This window comes from Mus pahari, chromosome 2 (genome assembly GCF_900095145.1).
Source record: "Mus pahari chromosome 2, PAHARI_EIJ_v1.1, whole genome shotgun sequence".
Lineage (NCBI taxonomy): Eukaryota > Metazoa > Chordata > Mammalia > Rodentia > Muridae > Mus > Mus pahari.
Window position 1 is genome coordinate 136,085,403 of NC_034591.1, and position 22,217 is coordinate 136,107,619.

The 22,217-nt window shown below is 46.7% G+C and overlaps 1 protein-coding gene across 3 annotated transcripts in view; it reads right to left on the reverse strand.

Annotated features, from left to right (window-relative positions):
• Hdhd5 (haloacid dehalogenase like hydrolase domain containing 5) overlaps nt 1-4,153 on the reverse strand; it is a 22,188-nt gene extending 18,035 nt beyond the window's left edge. For 2 of the 3 annotated variants that reach the window (XM_021191166.2, XM_029535571.1), the window contains exon 1: nt 3,999-4,151. In XM_021191166.2, the coding sequence (XP_021046825.1) occupies nt 3,999-4,124 (126 nt within the window). In that variant the 5' untranslated portion in view covers nt 4,125-4,151. Of the gene's footprint in view, nt 1-3,998 lie in introns of all 3 variants that reach the window. The other variant, XM_029535572.1, reaches the window with a different exon arrangement.
• Between the last annotated feature and the right edge of the window lie 18,064 nt (nt 4,154-22,217).

Consider the following 22,217-nt stretch of genomic DNA (forward strand, 5'->3'; position numbering starts at 1 on the left):
TTTTTTTTTTTTGGAGACAGGGTTTCTCTGTATAGTCCTGGCTGTCATGGAACTCACTCTGTTACTCTGTGGACCAGGCTGGCCTCGAACTCAGAAATCCGCCTGCCTCTGTGTCCCAAGTGTTGGGATTAAAGGTGTGCGCCACCACACCCGGCCTGTACCATGACTTCTAGGCTCTATTTCCCAACTTCTAAACATTCCATTTCTTAGTTTATAAACTGCCTGTTAATATAAAAGCTATTTCCCAATTATCAAAACAAATGAACTAGCCTAACTTGTCTGCCATTTCTCTTTTGTTGGTGCCAACTAGGTCAAGCCATTCTTAGAAAACATATAGTCTATGCACAGAGCTCTATCTGTGGTGAGCAAACCAAACCACAGCTAAGAAAGGGCACGGTGCCACAGGCCTCTAGTCCTAGCACCGGAGGTCGGGCCAGCCAGAGCTTCACAGTGAGACCTGTCTTAATAAACAGGAACCAACACAGGGCCAGTCCCTGGTTTCTGAGTTAACAGGACAGAAGGAGCAGCCAGCCTGGAGAACAAATGGCTCAACAGCAGCATTTTCACAAATAGGAATCCATTTCAAGTTTTCAACGTCTCAGAATAAGGAGATAGAACCTTGGACCTTATACATGCTAGGCAAGAGCTATATCCCTAGCTCTGAGCACTGTAAGTCTGATAATTACATGTACTATAGACAGGCTTTCTTGGAAGAGAATTTTGAGCTATCAATGAAAGCATTAAATATTAAATTCACCTATCAAAACTCTGTTAAACTAAGTATGGTGGTGCATGCCTGCAGTTCCAGCGCTTGGAAGACTTGGAGGACTCTGAATTCAAGGCCAGCCTAGGTTACTTAGGGAAACAGTGTTTCAAAAACATCATGCCATCAGGTGGCCCAGTGGGTAGTGCACTTGCCCAAGAAGCCGGACAAGTTAAGTCCACAGAATCCATGAGGTCGCTGAGAACCTACTCCTTCAAGTTGCCTGACCTTCACACATACAATATGCCATGTACACACACATATAATAAATAAATGCAAATCAAAACATCACCTCTGCCAAGAGCCCAACCAGTAGGCAAGGAGAGGAACAGCCCTGACTACAGATGAGGAGACACTTGGAAACACAGCAGACACACATACCATGTGCAGACATACACACCCACATGCAGACACACATATCCACATGCAGACATACAGCTGCACATGATAGCTTGTTGTTGAAAAGGGTTTCTCTGTGTAGCCCTGGCTGTCCTGGAACTAGTTCTGTAGACCAGGCTGGCCTCAAACTCACAGAGATCCCCCTGCCTCTACCTTCTGAGTGCTGGGATAAGAGGCGGGTGCTGCCGCCACCCAGCAAACATTTTTTTCTGAAAGTCTCTGTACGCAGGGAAATTGGAAGACAGCACTACTAAAGGGTGGAACACATGAGAACCAGTCAGAAACCTCAGAGAGACAGCAGTCCAGGTAAGATGGGAAACCAGGAGGGCATAGATCAAGGAAATGAAGTTATGACTCCCTGTGTTGGGTAAGCTAAGAAAGAGACTAACTAAAGGTTCCATTTTCCTTCCACTAAGCAGGTAAGAGCTCCCAAGAGAGTGGCCTCTTCCCACTCCACTTATATACAGTCTCTCAGACTTAGCCCATGGGCCAGGTTGAAGGTGGGTAGGAAAACTGGAAAAAAGGAGATACCAACTCAAATCAGTACGACTGTCACTTCTTTTTTTTTTTTTTTTTTTTTTTTTTTTTTTTTTTTTTTTTTACGACTGTCACTTCTAGCTGGATGGTGGTGGCGCACACCCTTAGTCCCAGCACTTGGGAGGCAGAGGCAGGCGGATTTCTGAGTTCGAGGCCAGCCTGGTCTACAAAGTGAGTTCTAGGACAACCAGGGCTACACAAAGAAACCTTGTCTCGAACCCCCCCCCCCCAAAAAAAAATTCCTGTCAGTTCTAACCACCAGAAAATAGCAGCCAGAGACACTTAGCAAGTCTCTCACGCATGCGGGAAATACAGAGTCAAACGCCTCCAAGGCTGATCCCACTGCACCTCAGCTCAGGAGAGTACACTGGGCTCCGGGCCAAACGCAGAACAAATGTATCTTTCTTCATTCTACCAAACTTTGAGGAGGTATCTATCTCCAAATGTCCTGTTATCCAGCAAAACCGTATCCCTTCCCACCAAAAAATCAACTACAAAGAACGTGACCAATTATTTACCTAACTCGTCTGATGCCTGGGTTCTTTTCTCAACTCCTTCCCCTCTCAAAAAAAAACCAACTTCTGAGAGAGTAATGAGTCAAAGGCTTCTCTACTGCTTTTACAAGCGCTGGGTCCAGAATTCCCATTCAGACTGAGCTAGCAGCCCTTTTCATCACTCCTTGGGCTGTTCTGGAGCTAAGTGAGGATTCGGGGAGGGGCTGAGGGCTCCATCTGGCCACACCACTCACATCACCTGCCTTAGCTTCTGGCTAGTTTACGTCTACCCTTGTAATCAGTCTATTTCCTCTAATCAGTATATCTCATCCATACCCAGGGCTCTCAGGATCCCTGCAGCCCTTCCCTCAAAAACTCAAAAAAATTCCTAGGACACATGGGTAAATTTCAGAGTGACCATAGAAGCCCTTAGGTTTTTTTGTTGTTGTTGTTGTTTTGTTTTCAGAGTTTTGTTCTGATTTTATCATCTTACTCTTCCCAGAGAGAATCAGCATGCAGGTCTAAAGAGATAAGAGGATAGAACTTCTCTATACACTCGCCATGACATTGTGCTTAGGCCCCTCTAGGGGTTCAGTAATGGCTCTTGTGTGACCCCTCCCCTCCCCCCAAGGACAGCTGGGAAGCACTTCCCTTGAGATGTTTAGCAGCTCAATTTCATTTTTGTCCCACTGTGAATCCAAGCAACACTGCTCTGGGTACCTGAAAGCGGGCCTTGTGGCTCATACCTGAAATCCAACGCCTAGGAGCAGAAGCAGGAGGATGGGTCGGTCAGCAAGGGCTTTTGGCTAGCCTGGTCTACAGGTCAGTTAGGGAACGTATTGAGGCTTCTCACACAAACACACAACAAATCTATTCACTTAAAATTTCAAAACACGTTGAGAGAAATGTGTTAGGCATGGTAATAGCACTGTGGTTCAGTTTAAAAACGCCTCTTTTAAAGCTTCCCACACAGTTTAGGGTTGAAATGATAAGAACTCCAGGATTTAAAGTCTTAACAGCCACAAAGCGGGAGAGCGAAGCAGGTGTGCCAAAACGAAGTGACTGGTTGTTTGAAAAATAAAAATATGGAATTCATAGTCTCTCATAATTTTTGGAAACTCACATTAAAAAAAAAAAATCAAAGCGCAGCAAGAAGGCGAAGCTGTTAAGAGTTTGTTGAACAAGGCTGAAGACATGAGTTCCACACAACACACGCTGGAAGGTGAGAAACCCAAAAGTTGTTCTCTAACCTGCCTACATAAACCTTCTCTCTCTCTCTCTCTCTCTCTCTCTCTCTCTCTCTCTCTCTCTCTCTCTCTCTCTCTCTCTCTCTCTCTCTCTCTCTCTCTCTCTCTCTCTCTCTCACACACACACACACACACACACACACACACACAAACACATGATGATGATGATGATAACAGCTCCTCTGCCTTGACGGCTGCACACCTGAGCCGTACAGTTTACTGACCATATTCAAACAGTTAGCTTTTTAGAAATAAGAATCCGCGAACCCTTACTTCGAATAGAAGTGGAAACGAATTAACTGCTGAGGCTCATTCCTGACGCGCGGGAAGGAGCTGCGAACCCACCCGAGGCTGACCTGGGGTTGGTTCCGATCGTTTTCCCCGGACAAGGACTCTTCCAGCGGGCGGAAGGTGCGCACCCGGACACCGCTTCGGGAAGGACGAAGGGTTCCGCGGCTCCACGGTCTCCGAGAGGGCGGCCCCAGGCCAGGATGCTCAGTGGCCCGTACGGCCCTCCCGCCCGCAGGCCCTGCGAGTGCAGACCCCATGCGTCCTCACCTCAGCGCTGCCCGCGATGTAGCCCCTCCGGGGTCCGCAGCCCTGGAGCCCCGCAGACAGGCGCACAGGCAGTTTCCACAGATGGCGCCCGGCGCCGAGAACCCCTAGCCCGGCGAGCGCAGCCATCGCGCCCGTCGCGCGCACGCGCAGACTGCGTGTCTCTCCCACTCTCGAGCCCAGTGCCCCCTCCCCACGCACAGCCGTGCAACCAATCAGCGGCCGCCCGCGCGGGGCCTCTCGGGGGTTGTAGTCCGACCGGGGACCTCGGGCTCGGGTTGCGAGTGCGGAGCGGAGAGCGCGTTCCTGGCGCTGAATGTCGAGGCTCTGGGTCCCTCGTTTCCCCTAGAGGAGACCTGGGGTCAGCGAGTCGAGGTGCGTGACCGCCGTGCTGGGAGGACAGACACCTGACCAATCGGTGCACCTGTTGACTTCCGGGAGCGTGTTCCTCTTGACTCCCGAAACCTTGCTCCGTGACTTTTCGGAGCTGGGGTGACCGTGTGGAACAAGGCAGCCAACCCTGAACTCGAGGTTGAGGAAGAAGACCTTTGTTTTGAGGCCCACATCCTCTGAGCCTCATCCAAAGAATGTTGAATGGCGTGCTGCGTCTTACTCTTTAAAAAATCTTTTACTCAGTAAACAGGCGTGACAGTCGTACTTCCTGCGTGCTCTGACCCCAAATCCGGGAAGGAATGATCTCCTTGATTCACACTTGGTAGGGAGGCTGGGGTCGGTGTACGAAACAAGGTTAAAAAAAAAAAAAAAAAAAAAAAAACTCTGTCCTGAGAAGTCAGATAATGGATTCAACAAACATGTAATGTGTACAGCTAAGCACTGAGAGAAGACGCTTACTTAGGTCAGTGAGCGAGGACAGTGGAAGTCAGTCTGGTCGACCTGAGGTAGGAGCCTGCTGCAGAAAGAAATCTCTCTTCGCATTGCTTGAAGTGTGTGAGATGCTCCCTTCCTTAGTCTTTGACCTGTCCCTGGATATAATCATGCAAAAAAAGTAGTGCACCTAGAGGAGAAAGAGGGTGGGGTGGAGAGGGTCAGGAATGCACAGGGACTCCGCGCTAACTCACTTTGGTTGTGTCCATTGCTTGTCAGATTGAGGACTAAGATCATAAATCAGAGTAACCACTGGTTGTGTCCATTGCTTGTCAGATTGAGGACTAAGATCATAAATCAGAGTAACCACTGCTGATGAGAAATTGGAAGATGTATTGCCATTAGTCAAACCCACCATAGCACACAGCACATAAACCCAGCCAGGAGACACCAATGTCCAGGTTTCATTTTTTGTTTTGTTTTGTTTTAACTTCTTCCCGCTATTCAAATAAGAAACTAATTTAGGAAAAGGTGAGGTGGTGGCTCATACCTATTATCCTAGCGCCTCAGAGGCTGGCAGAAGGATCGCCCCAAGACATTATCTAGATGATGATGATGATGATGATATAAAGAAACCGATTTAGCAGCTAGGAGGTTTTGAATGTATGCACACTTGTTCTAGTGACAGTCTCCCCTGTGAAAACACATTTTACCCTTCACCAGACAGGAGTCTTCAGAGCTCAGTCTTCAATCCATCCTGCCCTAAGCCTGGATGCAACTGGTGATAGGGAGGGTCCCTCTGAAAGCAACAGGATGCATGCATAAAAACATATCTGAGAGATAGTGTAAAACACCACAGCTTCCATCCTGAAAGGCTACTATGGAAGTTCACTGAATTGTGTAGTCTGAGTCTGTGACTTTTTTTCCCCAATGCTTTTATTTTCTTCTTTAAGATTTATTTATTCATTATATGTAAGTACACTGTCACTGTCTTCATACATTCCCGAAGAGGGAGTCAGATCTCATCATAGATGGTTGTGAGTCAGCATGTGGTTGCTAGAATTTGAACTTAGGACCTTCAGAAGAACAGTCTGTGCTCTTAACCTCTGAGCCATCTCTCCAGCCCTCCCCAATGCTTTTCATAAGAAAGTTTATAAAACAAACAAACCAGGGACCTTGGGGCAGTGGTGGCACTTGCCTTTAATTCCAGCAGAGGCAGGTGGATCTCTGAGTTGGAGGTCAATCTGGTCTACAGAGGAAGTTCCAGAAGAGTCAGGGCTACACAGAGAAACCCTATCTCACTGCCCCCCCCCAAATCAATGACCAAAATACTAATGATCCTTTAAATCCTAAAAAATGATCACTTTAAAACTACTTAACGAGACCAAAAGCTTGCAAAAGTATCTTATGACTTACAGATAAATCCTAACACCCTAATTTCTTTTTTAAAAGATTTTATTTTATTTTATGTATATATGGACACTGTAGCTGTACTGATGGGCGTGAGCTTTCTTGTAGTTGTTGAGAATTGAATTTTAGGACCTCTGCTCACTCCCGGCACACCAGAAGAGGGAGTCAGATTTCATTAGGGGTGGTTGTGAGCCACTATGTGGTTGCTAGGACTTGAACTCAGGACCTTCAGAAGAGCAGTCAGTGCTCTTACCTACTGAGCCATCTGGCCAGCCCCCCTAATTTCTTTTTTTTTAGATTTATTTTACTTTGTGTATATGAAGGTTTTACCTGCATGAATGTGTGTGTGTGTGTGTGTGTGTGTGTGTGTGTGTGTGTGTTTCCCTAAGCTGGGATTTGGATAGTTTAAAGTCATCATGTAGACGATGGGAATCATACCTGGTTCCTCTGCAAAAGCAACAAATGCTCTTAGCCTTAACCAGTGAGCCCCCTATTCAACCCTTATAATTTCTTTTAAAAATCAAGTTTCATGTGTAATTGTTATTCTTTTCTTTTTCTTTTCTTTGTACCTAGGCAAGGTTTCTCTGTACAGCCCTAGCTGTCCTGAAACTAGCTCTGTGCTAGGATTAAAAGCATATGTCACCACCACTGCCTGGCCTTTGTTTTTCTTTTAAAACAAAACAAGTTTTCAACATGTGATTGTCAGTCTGGAACTCACTAGGTAATGAAGGTTAGCGTGGAATTCACAGAGATCCACCTGCCTCTGCCTGTCAAGTGTGGGGATCACCCACTATGGCCAGCATCCCCAAGTTCTTGTAGCTTGTGTCAAGATTCAGTTAAAACTACATCCCTTGCTGCATTTGATTGTCTTATAAGCTCTAAGAAAAAAGATCTTTTTAAACAAAGACCGTGTAGGGGCTGCTCTTTCAGAGGACCTGGCTTCATTCCCAGGACCCACATGTCAGCTCACACCTGTCTGTAACTCCAGTTCCAGGGCTTCTGACACCTGACACACACATTAATGCAGTCAAAACACCAGTGAACATAAAATTAAAAGAAAAAATAAATAAAGCAAACACAGTTTCTAAGTGCCTGTCAGAACAAGGCTTCAAACTTTGATGGACAGTTTGGTAATAGTTTGATGAAATTTGTAGGTAAGGAAATGTCTGCAGACTCTTACCATGTTTTAGCTGTATTTATGCCTGTTAGATATTTAAGACATACTATGCACGTTATAAAGATGCGTGGCATCACTGGACATCACAGAGTCCCTGGTCCAGTCTGTGTCACTGAATTCTCTTTCTTTGTTCCTCCAGAAATAAAAGGAACCATTCACTACCTCTTTTTCCTCTTCCTCTTCCTTTTCCTCCTCTTCTTCTTCCTCTTCCTCCTCCCCCTCTTCTTTCTCCTCTTCCTCAGGGTGAAACAAATACCTTTTGTATCCAAAACGTCAGTGATAGGGTTGACATGTGAGATTTTTGGCTCTCTGATGACCTGAGTTTCATCCCTGGGACTAACGTGGTAGAAGGAAGGAACTGACTCCTGCAAGTTGTCCTCTGGCCTCCACACATGTGCCATAACACACACGCACACACACACACACACACACACACACCTTTTTTTAAATTAAAAACCTTGGGGGTAGGGGGCTAGAGAGTTGGCTCAGGGGTTAAGAACACCTGTTGTTTCAAAGGACCCAGGTTCCATTCCCAGCACCCACATGGAGGCTCACCACCACCTCAAACATCAGCACGTGTGGTGCACAGACATACATGAAAGCAAAAACACTTGTACATATAAAATAATAAAAACAAATCTTTTAAAAAAAAGTCTTTTGGCTAGATGAGTGGCAGTTGTTTACACCTTAACCCCAGCACTCAGGAGGCAGAGGCAGGTGGATCTCTGTGAGTTCGAGGCCAGCCTGGTTTAAAAAGTGAGTTCCAGGACAGCCAGGGCTACACTGAGAAACCCTGTCTACTCTTCCGGAAGACCTGAGTTCTAGTACCAGCAGTAGTTTGCAACTGCCTGCAACTCCAGTTCCAGATGATCCAGTGCCCTTTTCTGGGGTTGGGGCTCCCTGGATCTACAAAGAGGTCAGGGCTGTGGGGTCCTCAGATTCTTGGACAGCCAGGTGCTGGGAGAAGAGCCAAGAACAGACCTGGCGAGAGAGGGCACTGTCTGGGCGAGGGACAGTGTCTAGCCTGGGACATGGGGAAGGGGAGTTTCGGTCTGTCCCAGCAGTGATTGTCTTTAGTTTGGCAGAGGCAGGCGGGAAGCACAAAGAAGCCTTTTACAGGAGAATTAAGCTGCGGCTCTGTAGGTGAGTGTCTTCTCTATGGCTCCCAGTAGTGGATCTTGATGAAAGAGACAGTTCCTGATTCTAAACTGTTTATTGACTGTTCATGGCAGGAAATGGATGCATACCTATACCCTATACCGTACCCACTTCTCGGGGTGGACCTGAGATCAAACACCTTCTGTAGATTAAATACGTTCTGGAGAATGTCTGGGAAGTAAAGCTTATTGGTTAAGCTAAGGCCTCCAGGCCTCTAGGTACCTCATTAGCATGGAGAACTCTGTTCTGGGACTACATGATCACGAGTCTCGTTTCCTTATGTGAAGAGTACGGCACGACATTCCAGTCCAGGAATTGTAGCTGTAGAACCATGTGGCTGCTGGGATTTGAACTCAGGACCTTCAGAAGAGCAGTCAATGCTCTTTTTGGTTTTTTTTGTTTTGTTTTGTTTTGTTTTTCTAATTTAGTGTACAAGTGCTCTGCTGCTCTGCTGCATATACATCCGCCTGCCTGAAGAGGGCATCAGTTCCCCCCTATATGGTTGTGAGCCACCATGTGGTTGCTGGGAATTGAACTCAGGACCTCTGGAAGAGCAGTCAGTGCTCTTAACCACTGAGCCATCTCTCTAGCCCCTCTTTTAACATGTTGGTAGCTTTGCTTTTTTGTTTTTGTTTTTCAAGAAAGGGTTTTTCTGTATAGTCTTGTCTGTCCTGGAACTCACTCTGTAGACCCAACTGGCCTCAAACTCAAGATATTCACCTGTTTCTGCCTCCCAAGGGCTGGGATTAAAGGTGTGCGCCACCAACTTAGTAGTGTTTTGTTGTTGTTGTTGTTTTGTTTTGTTTTTAAAGATTGATTGATTGATTGATTACAGATGGTTGTGAACCACCATGTGGTTGTTGGGAATAGAACTCAGGACCTCTGGGAGCACAGTCAATGCTCTTAACCACTGAGCCATCTCTCCAGACCCCTGTTGTTGTTGTTTTAATCATGCTTAACTTTATTGTGTCTGTAGGAGTGGGAAGCTGGGATTGTGTTTGGGTGTGAGGACATCAGAGAACTTGCATGCATTAGCTGTCTCCTTTTTTCTAACTTGGCAGCAAGGACCCTTACCTGTTGAGTCGTTATTGGAACTCCCAGGCCGACTCTTTTTACCCTGTTAGTAAAAACCCAATCAGCTGGGTTTGGTGGTGCATGCAGATGGATCTCTGAGTTCAAGGCCAGCATGGTCTGCATAGTGAATTCCAGGACAGCCAGCACTGTTTCAACCCCATGCCCCTCCCCCCAAAAGTCATCTCCACAGTGGGCAGCATTCACAGTGACTTCATCAAAATCAAGAGTTGAAAGAGACCATGCTATAACTATAGATTCTAGATTAGGAACCTTAGATCAAAATGAATTACTACAAATGAGGAAAGACATGACTTTAAAAAGGATTCACTGTTGCCTGGCCAGAAATGGCTGCCAGGGTTGTCAGAAAGAGAGAGAGAGAGAATATACTATTTCCAGTTTCCAGAAGGGGGGAATGGATGGGCAACTTTTAAAATAAAATGATATATTACAAAAACGGATTTAAGACTAGACAACTATACAGAACTACCCTAAACTTAGAAAAGGGACAGAGCCGGAACAGGATTATTGAAAGCTAATGCATGTGGGTAAAGCTAATCTGAAGTAACTAAGAAACGCTTCTTGGCGTAGGATCTAGAACTAACTCTGTATGAAACATTAAGGAAAACCTAAAGTTTGAAAAGTAATAACTGGGACTTGTACCTAAGACCCTGCATTACGAGCCCACATCCCTGATTAAATGAGTCTTCAAGGCCCCCTTGTAATATAGTTAGCCAGGATTAAGGAAAAAAATACTGCCGACCACAAGCACTCTGCCAATGGGAAGCAGATGGCTATACTATAAGATGGCTCTCACTGGCGTCCCATCCCCTTTCGACTGTTAAATGAAAACAGTAGAAACTGGTTGTACATATCAAACCCATGGCGTTCTGACTTCTCACAGCCCTGTTCTCTTGTTTCTATGTGTCCTGCAACATTTGTTACAGGGGCATTCTGTTAGGAAGGAATTAAGCGTGACACTGTAAATATAATTGTTCCTCTTCTTTGACAGGCTCTCCTCCATTTGCTGTCTGTCTGTCTGTTGCTGACAGCCATTCTGGCAAGGATGAGATGAACTCTCACAGTAGTTTCTATTGGCTTTATTTTCCTTTGTCAATCCTTGAAAGTCAAAGATGTTGAATATTTTAAAATAATATTTATTGACACTTTGTATTTGCTCTTTTGAGACCTCTCTGTTGAACCCCTTCAGCCTATCTTTCACTAGATTGGTTTCTTTTCTTGTCAGGTTTTTTTTTGGTTTTTGGTTTTTGGTTTTGGTTTTGTTTTGAGAGCCTGGCAATGGTAACCCATGCCTTCAAATCCCAGCACTCTGGAGGCAGAGGCAGGCAGATTTCTGAGTTCCAGGCCAGNCTGGTCTACAGAGTGAGTTCCAGGCCAGCCTGGTCTACAGAGTGAGTTCCAGGACAGCCAGGAACTGAACAGAGAATCCCTGACTCAAAAACAAACGAACAAAAGTCTTTTTAAGGTCTTTGCATATCTTAGATCCTTCTTTTCTTAACTATATTTATTTATTTTCATGGGTATGAATGTTTTGCCAACATACATTTATCTGCACCAACGACATGCCTGGTGCCTGAAGAGGTCAGAAGAGGGCATTCAGAACCATGGAATTGGGGTTACAGTCAGTTGGGAGCCGCCATGTGGGTACTGGGAACCAACTCCAGATCCTCAGCAAAAGCAGCCAGTGCTCCCCACCACTGACCATCTCGGCAGTCCCCACTCTCTAGAGATTAACCTTACACCAGATTTGCAGATGGCCACGATTTCCTCCCATCCTGTCGTCGGTCTCCTCCCTTAACCACTTCTTTTGCTGTATGGATACTTCTAATTTCATGAGGCCCCGTGTCTCAATAATCTCCCTTATTTCCTGACTGGTAGTTTATTCAAGAATTGCTTCCTACATCCATATTGGGAGATGGTACTTCCTGCTTCTCTCTGTGTGTTCTCACAGTTTCAGGTTGAGAGAGACAAACAGAGAAAGAAAAAGACAGACAGACAGACAGAGAGACAGACAGACAGACAGACAGACAGAGACAGAATATGCCATTGTGCATGTTTGGAGGCCACAGAACTACTTGTAGGGTCTGTTCTTTCCTTCTACCACCCGAGCCCTGAGGACCCAGCTCACAGCCTCAGGCTTAGTGGCGAGCACTGAACCTGGTGGATCATCTCGCCAGGGGATGTCCTTTGATCCATTTGGAGTTGATTTTTTTTTTTAAACAAGGTGCATCATGATGAGTGTCTAGTTTCATTCCTCTGCGTAGGGACCTCCAGTCTAGAAGCATCATTTGTTGCAGAAGTATCAAATCCACAAGAACTAGCTTTCGCATTTTCATCAATAGGCAGCCGTGACTATATAGGTTCCTGTTGGGTTCTCCGTTCTGTTCCGTTGATCCGCGCCCCTGCCACGCTGTTTTACTGCCGTGTCTCTCTTGCGTAACACAGAATCAGAATGGCGGCTCCAAGCATTGCTCCACATCCCCCCAGCACCACTGCTCTGCTCAGACTTCCTTCTCCCAGCTGGGGTTTGTAGTCCTAAGTAAGCACGGAGGTTTTCTCTCAGGAATTGTGCTGGTATGCTGACTGGGGGTGTACCGAATCCGTAGGTGGTTTTTAGAAGATTCTCTCACTACCAATTCTTCCAATCCAGAGGTACAGCAGGTCTTTCCATCCTCTGTCTTCTTCAACTTCTCTCTCTCTCTCTCTCTCTCTCTCTCTCTCTCTCTCTCTCTCTCTCTCTCTCTGTCTTTCTCTCTGTCTATCTGTCTCTCGCTCTCTCCCTCTCCCTTTAATTTTTATTTTACATACATTGGGGTTTTGCATGCATGCATGTCTGTTCGAGGGTGTCAGAAGTCCAGGAACTGGAGTTATAGACAGCTGTGAGCTGCCATGTAGGTGCTGGGAATTGAACTCAGGACCTCAGGAAGAAGAGCCAGTACTTTTAACCTTTGAGCCATCTCTCAAGCGCCCTCAATTTCTCCTGTTTTAAAGTTCCCATCATAGAAGACATTCAGTTCCTTAGGTTTACTCCAAGGTGTATTAAAGTTTTAGACAGCGCCGGGCGTGGTGGTGCACACCTTTAATCCCAGCACTCGGGAGGCAGAGGCAGACGAATTTCCGAGTTCAAGGCCAGCCTGGTCTACAAAGTGAGTTCCAGGACAGCCAGGGGTATACAGAGAAACCCTGTCTCGAAAAACCAAAAAAAAAAAAAAAAAAGGTTTTAGACAATTTCAAATTTTTTTTTAAAGATTTATGTATTTATTTTATGTATATGAGTACACTGTAGCTGTCTTCAGACACACCAGAAGAGGGCGTCGGATCCCATTACAGATGGTTGTGAGCCACCGTGTAGTTGCTGGGAATTAAATTCAGAATCTCTGGAAGAGCAGCCAGTGATCTTAACTGCTGAGCCATTTCTCCACCCCTTCCCTGTTTTAAAGTTTTGCATCTATCTATCTATCTATCTATCCATCCACCCATCTATCTATGTATCTATCTATCCGTCATTTATTGGGGAGGCATGGGCAGTATATCTGTATAGGTCAGAGGACAGCTTGCCTGAATTGGTCCTGGTCGTCCACTATCTTGGTTTAGAGGAACGAATTCAGATCTTCAGGCTTAGTTTACAAGAGCAAGAGGGATTGATTTTCCTGGTTTCTTCCTTGCTGTGTTTGATATTGATATACAGGAAGCCTAAAGACATGTAGACATTAATTTTATGCCCTGCTATTTTGTTAAGAGTGTTTATCATCGTCAGTTCTCAGAGAGTTCTGGTGGAGTCTTTAAGGTCTCGGGTATAGAATTCTATTATCATATAAAAATAAGGGTACTTTGACGGTTTCTCTTATTGGCAGCAGTCCTGTGGTCCTGCTCTCGACCACACGGGGGCAGCAGCAGCCCGCAGCCCGCCAGCTACAGGTGACCCGAGCAGCTTGCCTCAGCCAGGGTCCCTCCTGCGGTGCTCAGATCTCACTCGTCGCCATTTGCTGTCCACATGCTGCCGTCTCGGGCCATTTCCGTAGAGGGCCACAGCTGCCTGCAAGCCGGGCTCGGTGGGAGGGGGCTGGGCGGCGGGAGGTTTCTGGGGCTGAACTCTGCAGGGGACCCTGGACAAAGGGAAGACTCTTATGCAGAGGGCCTGGGCTTCAAGGGCCTTTCCTCCTTGGTGAGGGAGGGAACAGGAAATCGAGGACGCTTCCGGGGTTGGACATGGCCAAAGGAGAGCCAGAGGTCAGAGTAAGGGTCAGCTGTCCCTGGAGAAAAATAGCCGCTCCTATCAGAACGGAGGTATTTTGGCTTCACGAGCAAGGGAGGTGTGTGTGGCCTTGCCTTAGGGCAGAAAGGGCAACGTGAGCCAGAGAGTGGTCGTGCCCTCCTCCAACTGTCCCCCTCCCCTTTATGTAGAAACCAGTTTGGGAGAACCCCAGAAGAGCACCTCAACCCAGAAGAAAAACAGCAATAAAACCCAGCAAGCCTTCTGATACCCACTGTGCCCCCGCGGGAGCCATCAAAACACAAAGAGGTTAGCGAGCCAGGAGGATCTTTCTCCCCTCTGACAGCTCCAGTTCTGAGAGCTGGAAATGCTCCCAGGACCTCTTTCCTGCTTAACTCTCAGGGAAGTCAACTGAACAAGGACAGGGACTGGACGCTCCCTAAAGAGGTCTCCAGACAATGACGTGCATAGGTCATTTGGAAGACTGGCTGAGGCCGCTGCTCCAGCTGGAGGAGGAAGTGATTGGGCAAGATGGAAAGCAGGCCAGCGCTGGGCTAGCCTGGCCTCTGTGGGCCAGTGTTTCTGAAGGCAAAAGCAACCTCATTGCCCTTTCACCCTATTCCCGACGCCCCAGAACCGTTCAGCTGCCAAACGCTTTATTTACACCCTTGCCACACAGAGGAAGGACAGAGGAGAGCAGGGTATTTTTAGGATAGCTGCTATTTTAAGCAAGTAATACCTGTAAAAAAATACTATTTATGGGCTGGGATGTGGCTCAGTGGTGCAGCACTGGTCTCGGAGGTGAGAAGTCCCGCATTCAGAGCCCAATGCTGGACACAGAAACCAATGCTGGACCTGGGAAATGGAATTTGTGCTGAATGGTTTTATGTCAACTTGACACATGCTAAAATCATTTGAGAGGAGGGAACCTCGATTAAGAAAATGCCTCTTTATCCATCCAGCTGTAGAGGATTTTCTTTCTCTCTTCTCTTCTCCTTTCTTTTCTTTTCTTTACTTTTCTTTTCTTTTCTTTTCTTTTCTTTCTTTTCTGGGCTGTGTGTATGTGTCTCAAAACAGGGTTTCTTCATGTACTCCTGGCTGTCCTGGAACTCACTCTATAGACCAGGCTGGCCTCAAACTCAGGGATTGGCCTGCCTCTTGTGTGCATACCACCACCACCACCTGGCTATAGGGCATTTTCTTAGTGATTGATGGGGGAGGGTCTAGTCCAATGTTGTCATCCCTGGGCTGGTGGTCCTGGATTCTTTAAGAAACAGGCTGATCAAGCCATGGGAGCAAGCCAGTAAGCAGCACCCCTCCATGACCTCTGCATCAGCTCCTGCCTCTGGGTTCCTACTGTTTGACTTCCTCCAATGATGGACTATGATGGAAATGTAAACCAAGTAAGCCCTTTCCTCCCCAACTTCCTTTTGGTTATGGCGTTTCATCCCAGCAATCGTAACACTAAGACATAGTTCATTTGGAATCTAAACCATGTTACTGGGCACGTGAGCCAATAAATCCACCACCTCAGTGTTTCTCCATTCCAAAGAAAGTTCAAACAAATCAGCAAAGAAAAGTAATCTTATTCAGAATTTGGATAAAAGCTGGGGGCGGGGGTGCTATAATTTCCTCTCATATAACCCTCAGACCAAAGACTAGAACAAAAAGTAGTTAACTGACACAGGTGAACAGATTTCTTTCCTGGAACAGAAGTGACCTGAGCCCCGAATAAATTGATGACGTGACAGCCCCAAGGCTTGTTTAAGGGAAGGCCTTTATTGTAGGTATGAGGGCAGCTATAGCCAGAGACATCTGGAAGAGCCCAGAGGAGAGAGAGCAGAAGGCTGAGCATGGCCCTCAGACTACACTTGGGCCTGGGGGAGGGGGAGAAAGCAAGGGAAAGTGGTGACCAAGAGGAAGGAGCAAATGGAAGGCCAGTACACAGGGGAACAGTGGGGTTGACAGGGATGGAGAAGCTGGGGGAGGGGAGCGGAGCAGAGGCAGGATGCCGGCCAGCCTGGCCTCTGAAATGAGTCCCCGAGATGCTGAAGGGGCCTGAGAGTACACACTGGTGTGCTGGGAACGTCACAGCCGTTTGTCCTGACTTTCTTGATGTTTGCCCTTCATTGTCTCTGTCCTCTGTTTCAGACACAGGGCGTTTTGTAGTGTTCGTTTGTTTTTGGTTTTGTTTTTTGTTTTTGCTTGTTTGTGTGTTTGTTTTTGAAACAGGGCCTTACTGTGTAACCCTGGCCAGCCTGGAACTCATTGTAGACCAGGTTAGCTTCAGACTCACTGAGTCTGCCTGCCTCCTCCTCACAAGAACGGGGGTTATGTCATGTAGCTTTTAAAAATATATATATTTATTTTTTTTATTTTTTGAGACAAGGTATCATTTATTCTACTCTGGCCTGAACTCAATACACAGCCTCATAAAACCTTGAATTTGGGGCTGGTGAGATGGCTCAGCGGTTAAGAGCACTGACTGCTCTTCCGAAGGTCCTGAGTTCAAATCCCAGCAACCACATGGTGGCTTACAACCATCCGTAACAAGATCTAACGCCCTCTTCCAGAGTGTCTGAAGTCAGCTACAGTGTACTTACATATAATAAATAAATAAATCTTTTTTTAAAAAAATTGAATTTATGATCCATCCTCCTGTCTCCACCCAACCCCACCCTCACCCCCCAGCTTTGGGATTACAGTCAGGGAACACTTTACCTGGTTTAAGGTTTTCACTTCAGTTTAGGCCAGGGAAGTAAATGGGGTCTAAGGATTCCCCATTTGAGGAGCTGAAGAGATGGCTCAGTGGTGAAGAACCCTTCCAGCATCCTCATGGGTGTGGCCTATAATTCTGGCTCCCAGGGACCCAACGCCCTCTTTTGGCTCCTATGAGTACTGCACTGATGTGTACAAACCAACACGTCTCACATTAAAAATAAAATAAAATCTTGGAGTGGTTTGTTTGTTTGTTTGTTTGTTTTGAGACATAGTCTCACTGCATAGCCCTGGCTGTCCTGGAACTCATTATGTAGATCAGGCTGGCCTCTACCTATATCCTCCCACCTCTGCCTCCAGAGTGCTGGGATTGAAGACATGTACCACCACATCTGACTAAATAAAACTTTAACAAAAAACAACAAAACCCCGCTTTTGGAAGAGAAGAGGGGCTTTTTGAAATGTAAGCTCCCAACCCATTCTGCACCTAACTGAGTTCTTAGTCCCTAGGTCTATTCTAGGAAGAGGCAGAAACTTTCTGTATCTTTCCTTTGGGTGTTCTCATTCATCAGGGTGGTTAAGTACACTAACATCATAGCTGATAGAAGGGCTACTCCGATCGCTAGTAAGGACACAAGGGTCTCCTTAGATTATCTCCTCTCCTGCCATAGCTTCTGCATGAACTTGTGACTGCAGGTGGTTGAGGCAGGTGACGAACTCTTGTGATGTTGCACTTCATAAGTTAAACGGGGTGGGGGTGGGGGCAGGTATAGTGCTGTACACCTTTCTTGCCAGCACTCGGTAGGCAGAGGCAGGTGGATCTCTCAGTGAGTTCAAGGCCAGCCAGGACTTCGTAGTGGGTTCTAAGACAGTTAGCACTATATAGAGAAACCTGGTCTCAAAACAACGAACAACAACAAAAAAAAAATCAAAAAACCAGGGATGGATGTGTAAGGGTTCAACAGGACTGACAGGTGTGGTGGACCATAATCCTAGTACTTAGGAGAGAGAGGCAGGAATGTTTCATGTTCAAGGCCAACTTACAATGCATAATGAGATCTGCATGGAGCAGAGCAAGCCCTGAGTGAGTGGAGTCCCGAGTGGATGCGTTTTGTTGACATGGGCACGAACGTGTCAAGGAATCGAATGTCTCAGCACCACTAGAAATTGCCAAATCCTTAAGACCAGAGGGATGTCAGGCAGTGGTGGTGCACACCTTTAATCCCAGCACTCGGGAGGCAGAGGCAGGCAGATTTCTGAGTTCGAGGCCAGCCTGGTCTACAAAGTGGGTTCCAGGACAGCCAGGGCTATACAGAGAAACCCTGTCTCGAAAAACAAAACAAAAAAACAAACAAACAAAAAAAGGAACCAGAGGGTGGCAAAGCCTTCCCCAGGCGTCCCAGAGTATACAAACGCAGTGACTGCAGCTTCCTGCTCCCAGCGAGAACTGCTACCAAGACCAGGTAAATGGCTGAGTGTCTATATGGTGAAAATTTTGGAGTTTTGGTCTCTTCAAAAAAGTCATAGACATGTTTTCATCTTAACCCCAGGTGTGGGATCTGGGGCTGCTTCAGATGTCCGCAGCAGCTGACGGTGATTTGCCTCATGCTCTAGGAGGGGTGGGATTTTGCCAGTGGCAGGAAGGTTCTGCTATTGTGTTGACATTTGAAATTCTGGGGATTTTTTCCAGAGGGTATATAAGTGCTAGGGCCCCTGAGAGGCATTGTGGGTGGGTGGTTGGTTGGCTGGTTGTTGGGGTGAGTTGTTGATTGGTGGTTGGTTGCTGTTGGCTGAGGTTTGTTAAGCAGTCGTGCACAAAGAGAAAACAAGAAGAAATCAGACATCCTGACGGTGAAGACCAAACTCCCCCCAAGGAACTCGGCGCCCCTAATCAGCAGGAAGTAGTCTGAGGATAACATCACCCCTTTTCCTCTCTATCCTTTTTTCTCTCCCATCTTGGGTTAGGGGGGCTGAAAGGGTGGAAAAGGGGTGAAGAGTAGACTCAAAAAGCACCCCACAAAGTAGCAAATGCCAGCTGCAGTTCTGGGGTGGAGGTAGACGGTGCCCCTCCATCAGACTACACCCTGTCTGATCCCAGCTTCACCGTGCATCTGGCTGTGTGTCTGTCCTTTCTCATTTCCTCACCAGCCCTAGCCACCAGGGTTCTGGGACTCAAGCTGTGAAGTACATGACACTCTCACTCATATATATCTTTTTGGTTTTTCGATGACAGGGTTTCTCTGTGTAGCCCTGGCTGTCCTGGAACTCACTCTGTAGACCAGGCTGGCCTCGAACTCAGAAATCTGCCTGCCTCTCCCTCCCAAGTGCTGGGATTAAAGGCATGTGCCACCACTGCCTGGCTTGTTCTAAATTAAAATATTATCACCATTTGTGTGCATACGGTGGGGGGGGGGAGTATGGGCCCACTTATGGAAGTCAGAGGACAACCTTGTGGAGTTGAGTCTCCTGTTTCCACCATTACAATGGGCTCCAAGTGTAGAACTCAGGTCACCAGACAAGTGTGGTGAGCATCTTTACCTGCTGAGCCAGCTTGCCTGCTCTTACTCTGATCTTAATCACTAATATTAACTCTGTTCTACATTACACACAAATCTGTCTGTCTGTCTGTCTGTCTGTCATCTATCCATGTTACTGAATGGCTGTAACAGCTGAAAGAGGCAGCAAGAATTCATGGACCTTCATGGACCTTCAAAGAGGCCTGAGAAGTTGAAACCAGGGATCTGAGATGGATGCAAAGGGTTTCTGCAGTAAGAAAATGAACCCAGGCTGGAGTTCTTCTGGGGTGGCAGCTACGGCGGCTGCTGCTCCTGTAGACGGGGAGTTAGGCTGCAAGTCAGAACTGACCTGAGGAAGTAAGGTGTTTGGTGGAAGCTGTGAAGGCAAAGGGTGAACAAAGGAGTGGATGGATGGACAGCGGGTCCAGGTGAATAGATGGACAGACAGACAGGGATGGCTATTCAAATAAGCATTGACTTCAGCAATAAGGCCTTACCATACGGTTGTGAAGAGCAACTAATAGCATTGGCAATAGCCTGTAATGTTGGGGGGCGGTTTAATGGAACCCCTTTGGCCAACAACTCGACAAGATGAATCTTGTTCTCGGCACCGGAGGTTTTACTTGGTGGCGTAAGATTTGCTGGGACATTGTCCCCCCCATTACTTGGTATCTCCATTTAAGTTCTTTTTATACATGTATATATTTTAGGAAGCTACTCCAGTAGTGGGATCCCATATAGTGTTAGTTGTAGATTCTCGTATTCTCTCCCCCAGTTTTCTCCTCCACCCTGACCTCCCAGTCCCTAGTCTATAGCGTATGGCTTTTGCTACCCCACCTTAAGCTCTGGGTGGATCGGACCACACTACCAGAGAATATTGGATCTGCAGATGAAGAACACGGACACACATGCATTGCTTAATTTCAACCTGCCTTATTGGCTCAATTTCTGGGCTCATCTAAGCCTTCCTCGACTAGTGTGCCCTTCCCAATACACTTAGCTCAGCACCCTAGATCTGCCCTCAGCTTCAGTTGCTGTTACCTTTAGCCCCAGGTCAACACCCTAGTTTTCTGCCTGGAGGAGGGAGCCTTTGGCCACTCCACCAGAGATCTTACATGGCTGGTGACCTTTTGTCCCTCCAAAGGATGGTGAGAACCCCTTTCCTCTCTTTGTGTCTTCTCCCCTCCTCTCCAGGGACCTGGAAGTCCCACCTCTTTCCTTCTGCCCAGCAATTGGCCCCTGGCATCTTTACTGATAGATCAAGAACCAATTGGGGAACAGGACATCAGCATCAGCACCACTCCCTACACTGATCCATCTATTCCTCTTGCTCTAGTTCTCCCTTTATCTCTCCAGAACACTATATTTTATTTCCCCTTCTTTGAGAGACCCTGTTCTCTGCTCTGGTCCCTTAGTAGGTACCAAGCTACTGTAGTTATTCAAATTGTCGCACACTTATTTTAAAGGCTAACATCTACATATATAAGAAGGCATGCAATATTTGTCTCAGTTACCTTACTCAGAATGTTTTTTTTTTCTGTCCTTACTTCCTCCTTATATCTGAAATACCACAATTTTATTTCCTTAGCAGCCAAATATTTCATTGTGTAAATGCATACCACGTGCTCACGACACACTGATATTTGTGTTAATGGGTACTGCACGAACATGGTATACTGACATATGTGCAGGCAAACATCCTGCCATATTGACTTTCTGCCAAGTTGGATTGTAGCCTTGAATTGCTTTTGTCTGGGTACTTTCTCACAGAAGCAGAAAAGAAACTGATACAGGCACAGGAATCATCTTCACAGTGAGAGGGGCTCAGGAGAGCCCCCCCCCCCCCAGTGTGGACGCTAGTCTGTGGTGAGAGACTACAGATGGCCCTTGACTGTTGTCTTACGCAGTGTGGCCCAGGCGGCCCTGGGACCACTCCCCTGTTTCTCACTCTTTTTTTTTTTTTTAAAGATTTATTTATTTATTATATGTAAGTACACTGTAGCTATCTATCTTCAGACACTCCAGAAGAGGGCGTCAGATCTTGTGACGGATGGTTGTGAACCACCATGTGGTTGCTGGGATTTGAACTCCGGACCATCTCACCAGCCCTGTTTCTCACTCTTACTTCTCTATTGAGTGCTGGGATTATAGATACCCACTACCATGTCTGGCTTTTGTGTGTGGCTTCTGGGAATTTGAATTTAGGGCCTCACACTTTCATGGCAAGCACTTTACCCACTGAGCCATCTCCTCAGCTCCTGTCTTTCCTCCAGTCTTGATGGTGACCAACTGTCAGTATTCATAGGCTTGTATCCACTTGCTGTGGGCCTGTCACTGGAAGCAGCCTCATGAGGGGATCAATAATTAATGCTTCTTAAAATTAAACTCCAAGCTGGGTGTGGTGGCACACGCCTTTAATCCCAGCACTCAGGAGGCAGAGGCAGGCAGAGTTCGAGGCCAGCCTGGTCTACAAAGTGAGTTCCAGGACAGCCAGGGCTACACAGAGAAACCCTGTCTCAAAAAAAAATAAAAATAAAAATAAAAATTAAACTCCATAGTCCCGGAGATGGTGGAGCATGCTTTTAGTCCCAGCACTCAGGAAGCAGTGACAGGCAGATCTCTGTGAGTTTGAGGCTAGCCTGGTCTACAGAGTGAATTCCAGGACAGCCAGGACTATAAAAAGAAACACTGTCTCAAAAAAACAAACAAAACAAAATAAAACTCCATAGATTGTACCCCATACACCCTGACCCAATTATCTTCTATGTCCTTAGACCCATTCTCCTCTTGATCATGTCCTGCCCCTAAATCTAAAGAGGTTAAAAGAAAAACATCTGTCTCCTTTGGGGGGAGGAGACACCAATGAGATGTACTTCCCAATCTGCCTAGAAAGACCCTTCCCACAGAAGCCCTTCTGGGAGTGGGAGTGCTGCAGAATGATTAAGCCATTCCATAGGACAGTTTTGGGCTAAGAAAGGGAAGAGAACAGAGTATATCCCTGTGAGCCTTCAGATAAGGCCGAGGCTAACTCCTTTAACTAGTCTAGTGTTTTCACTTGAAAGGGACCTGTGGGAGGAGGGAGAGAGAGAGAGAGAGAGAGAGAGAGAGAGAGA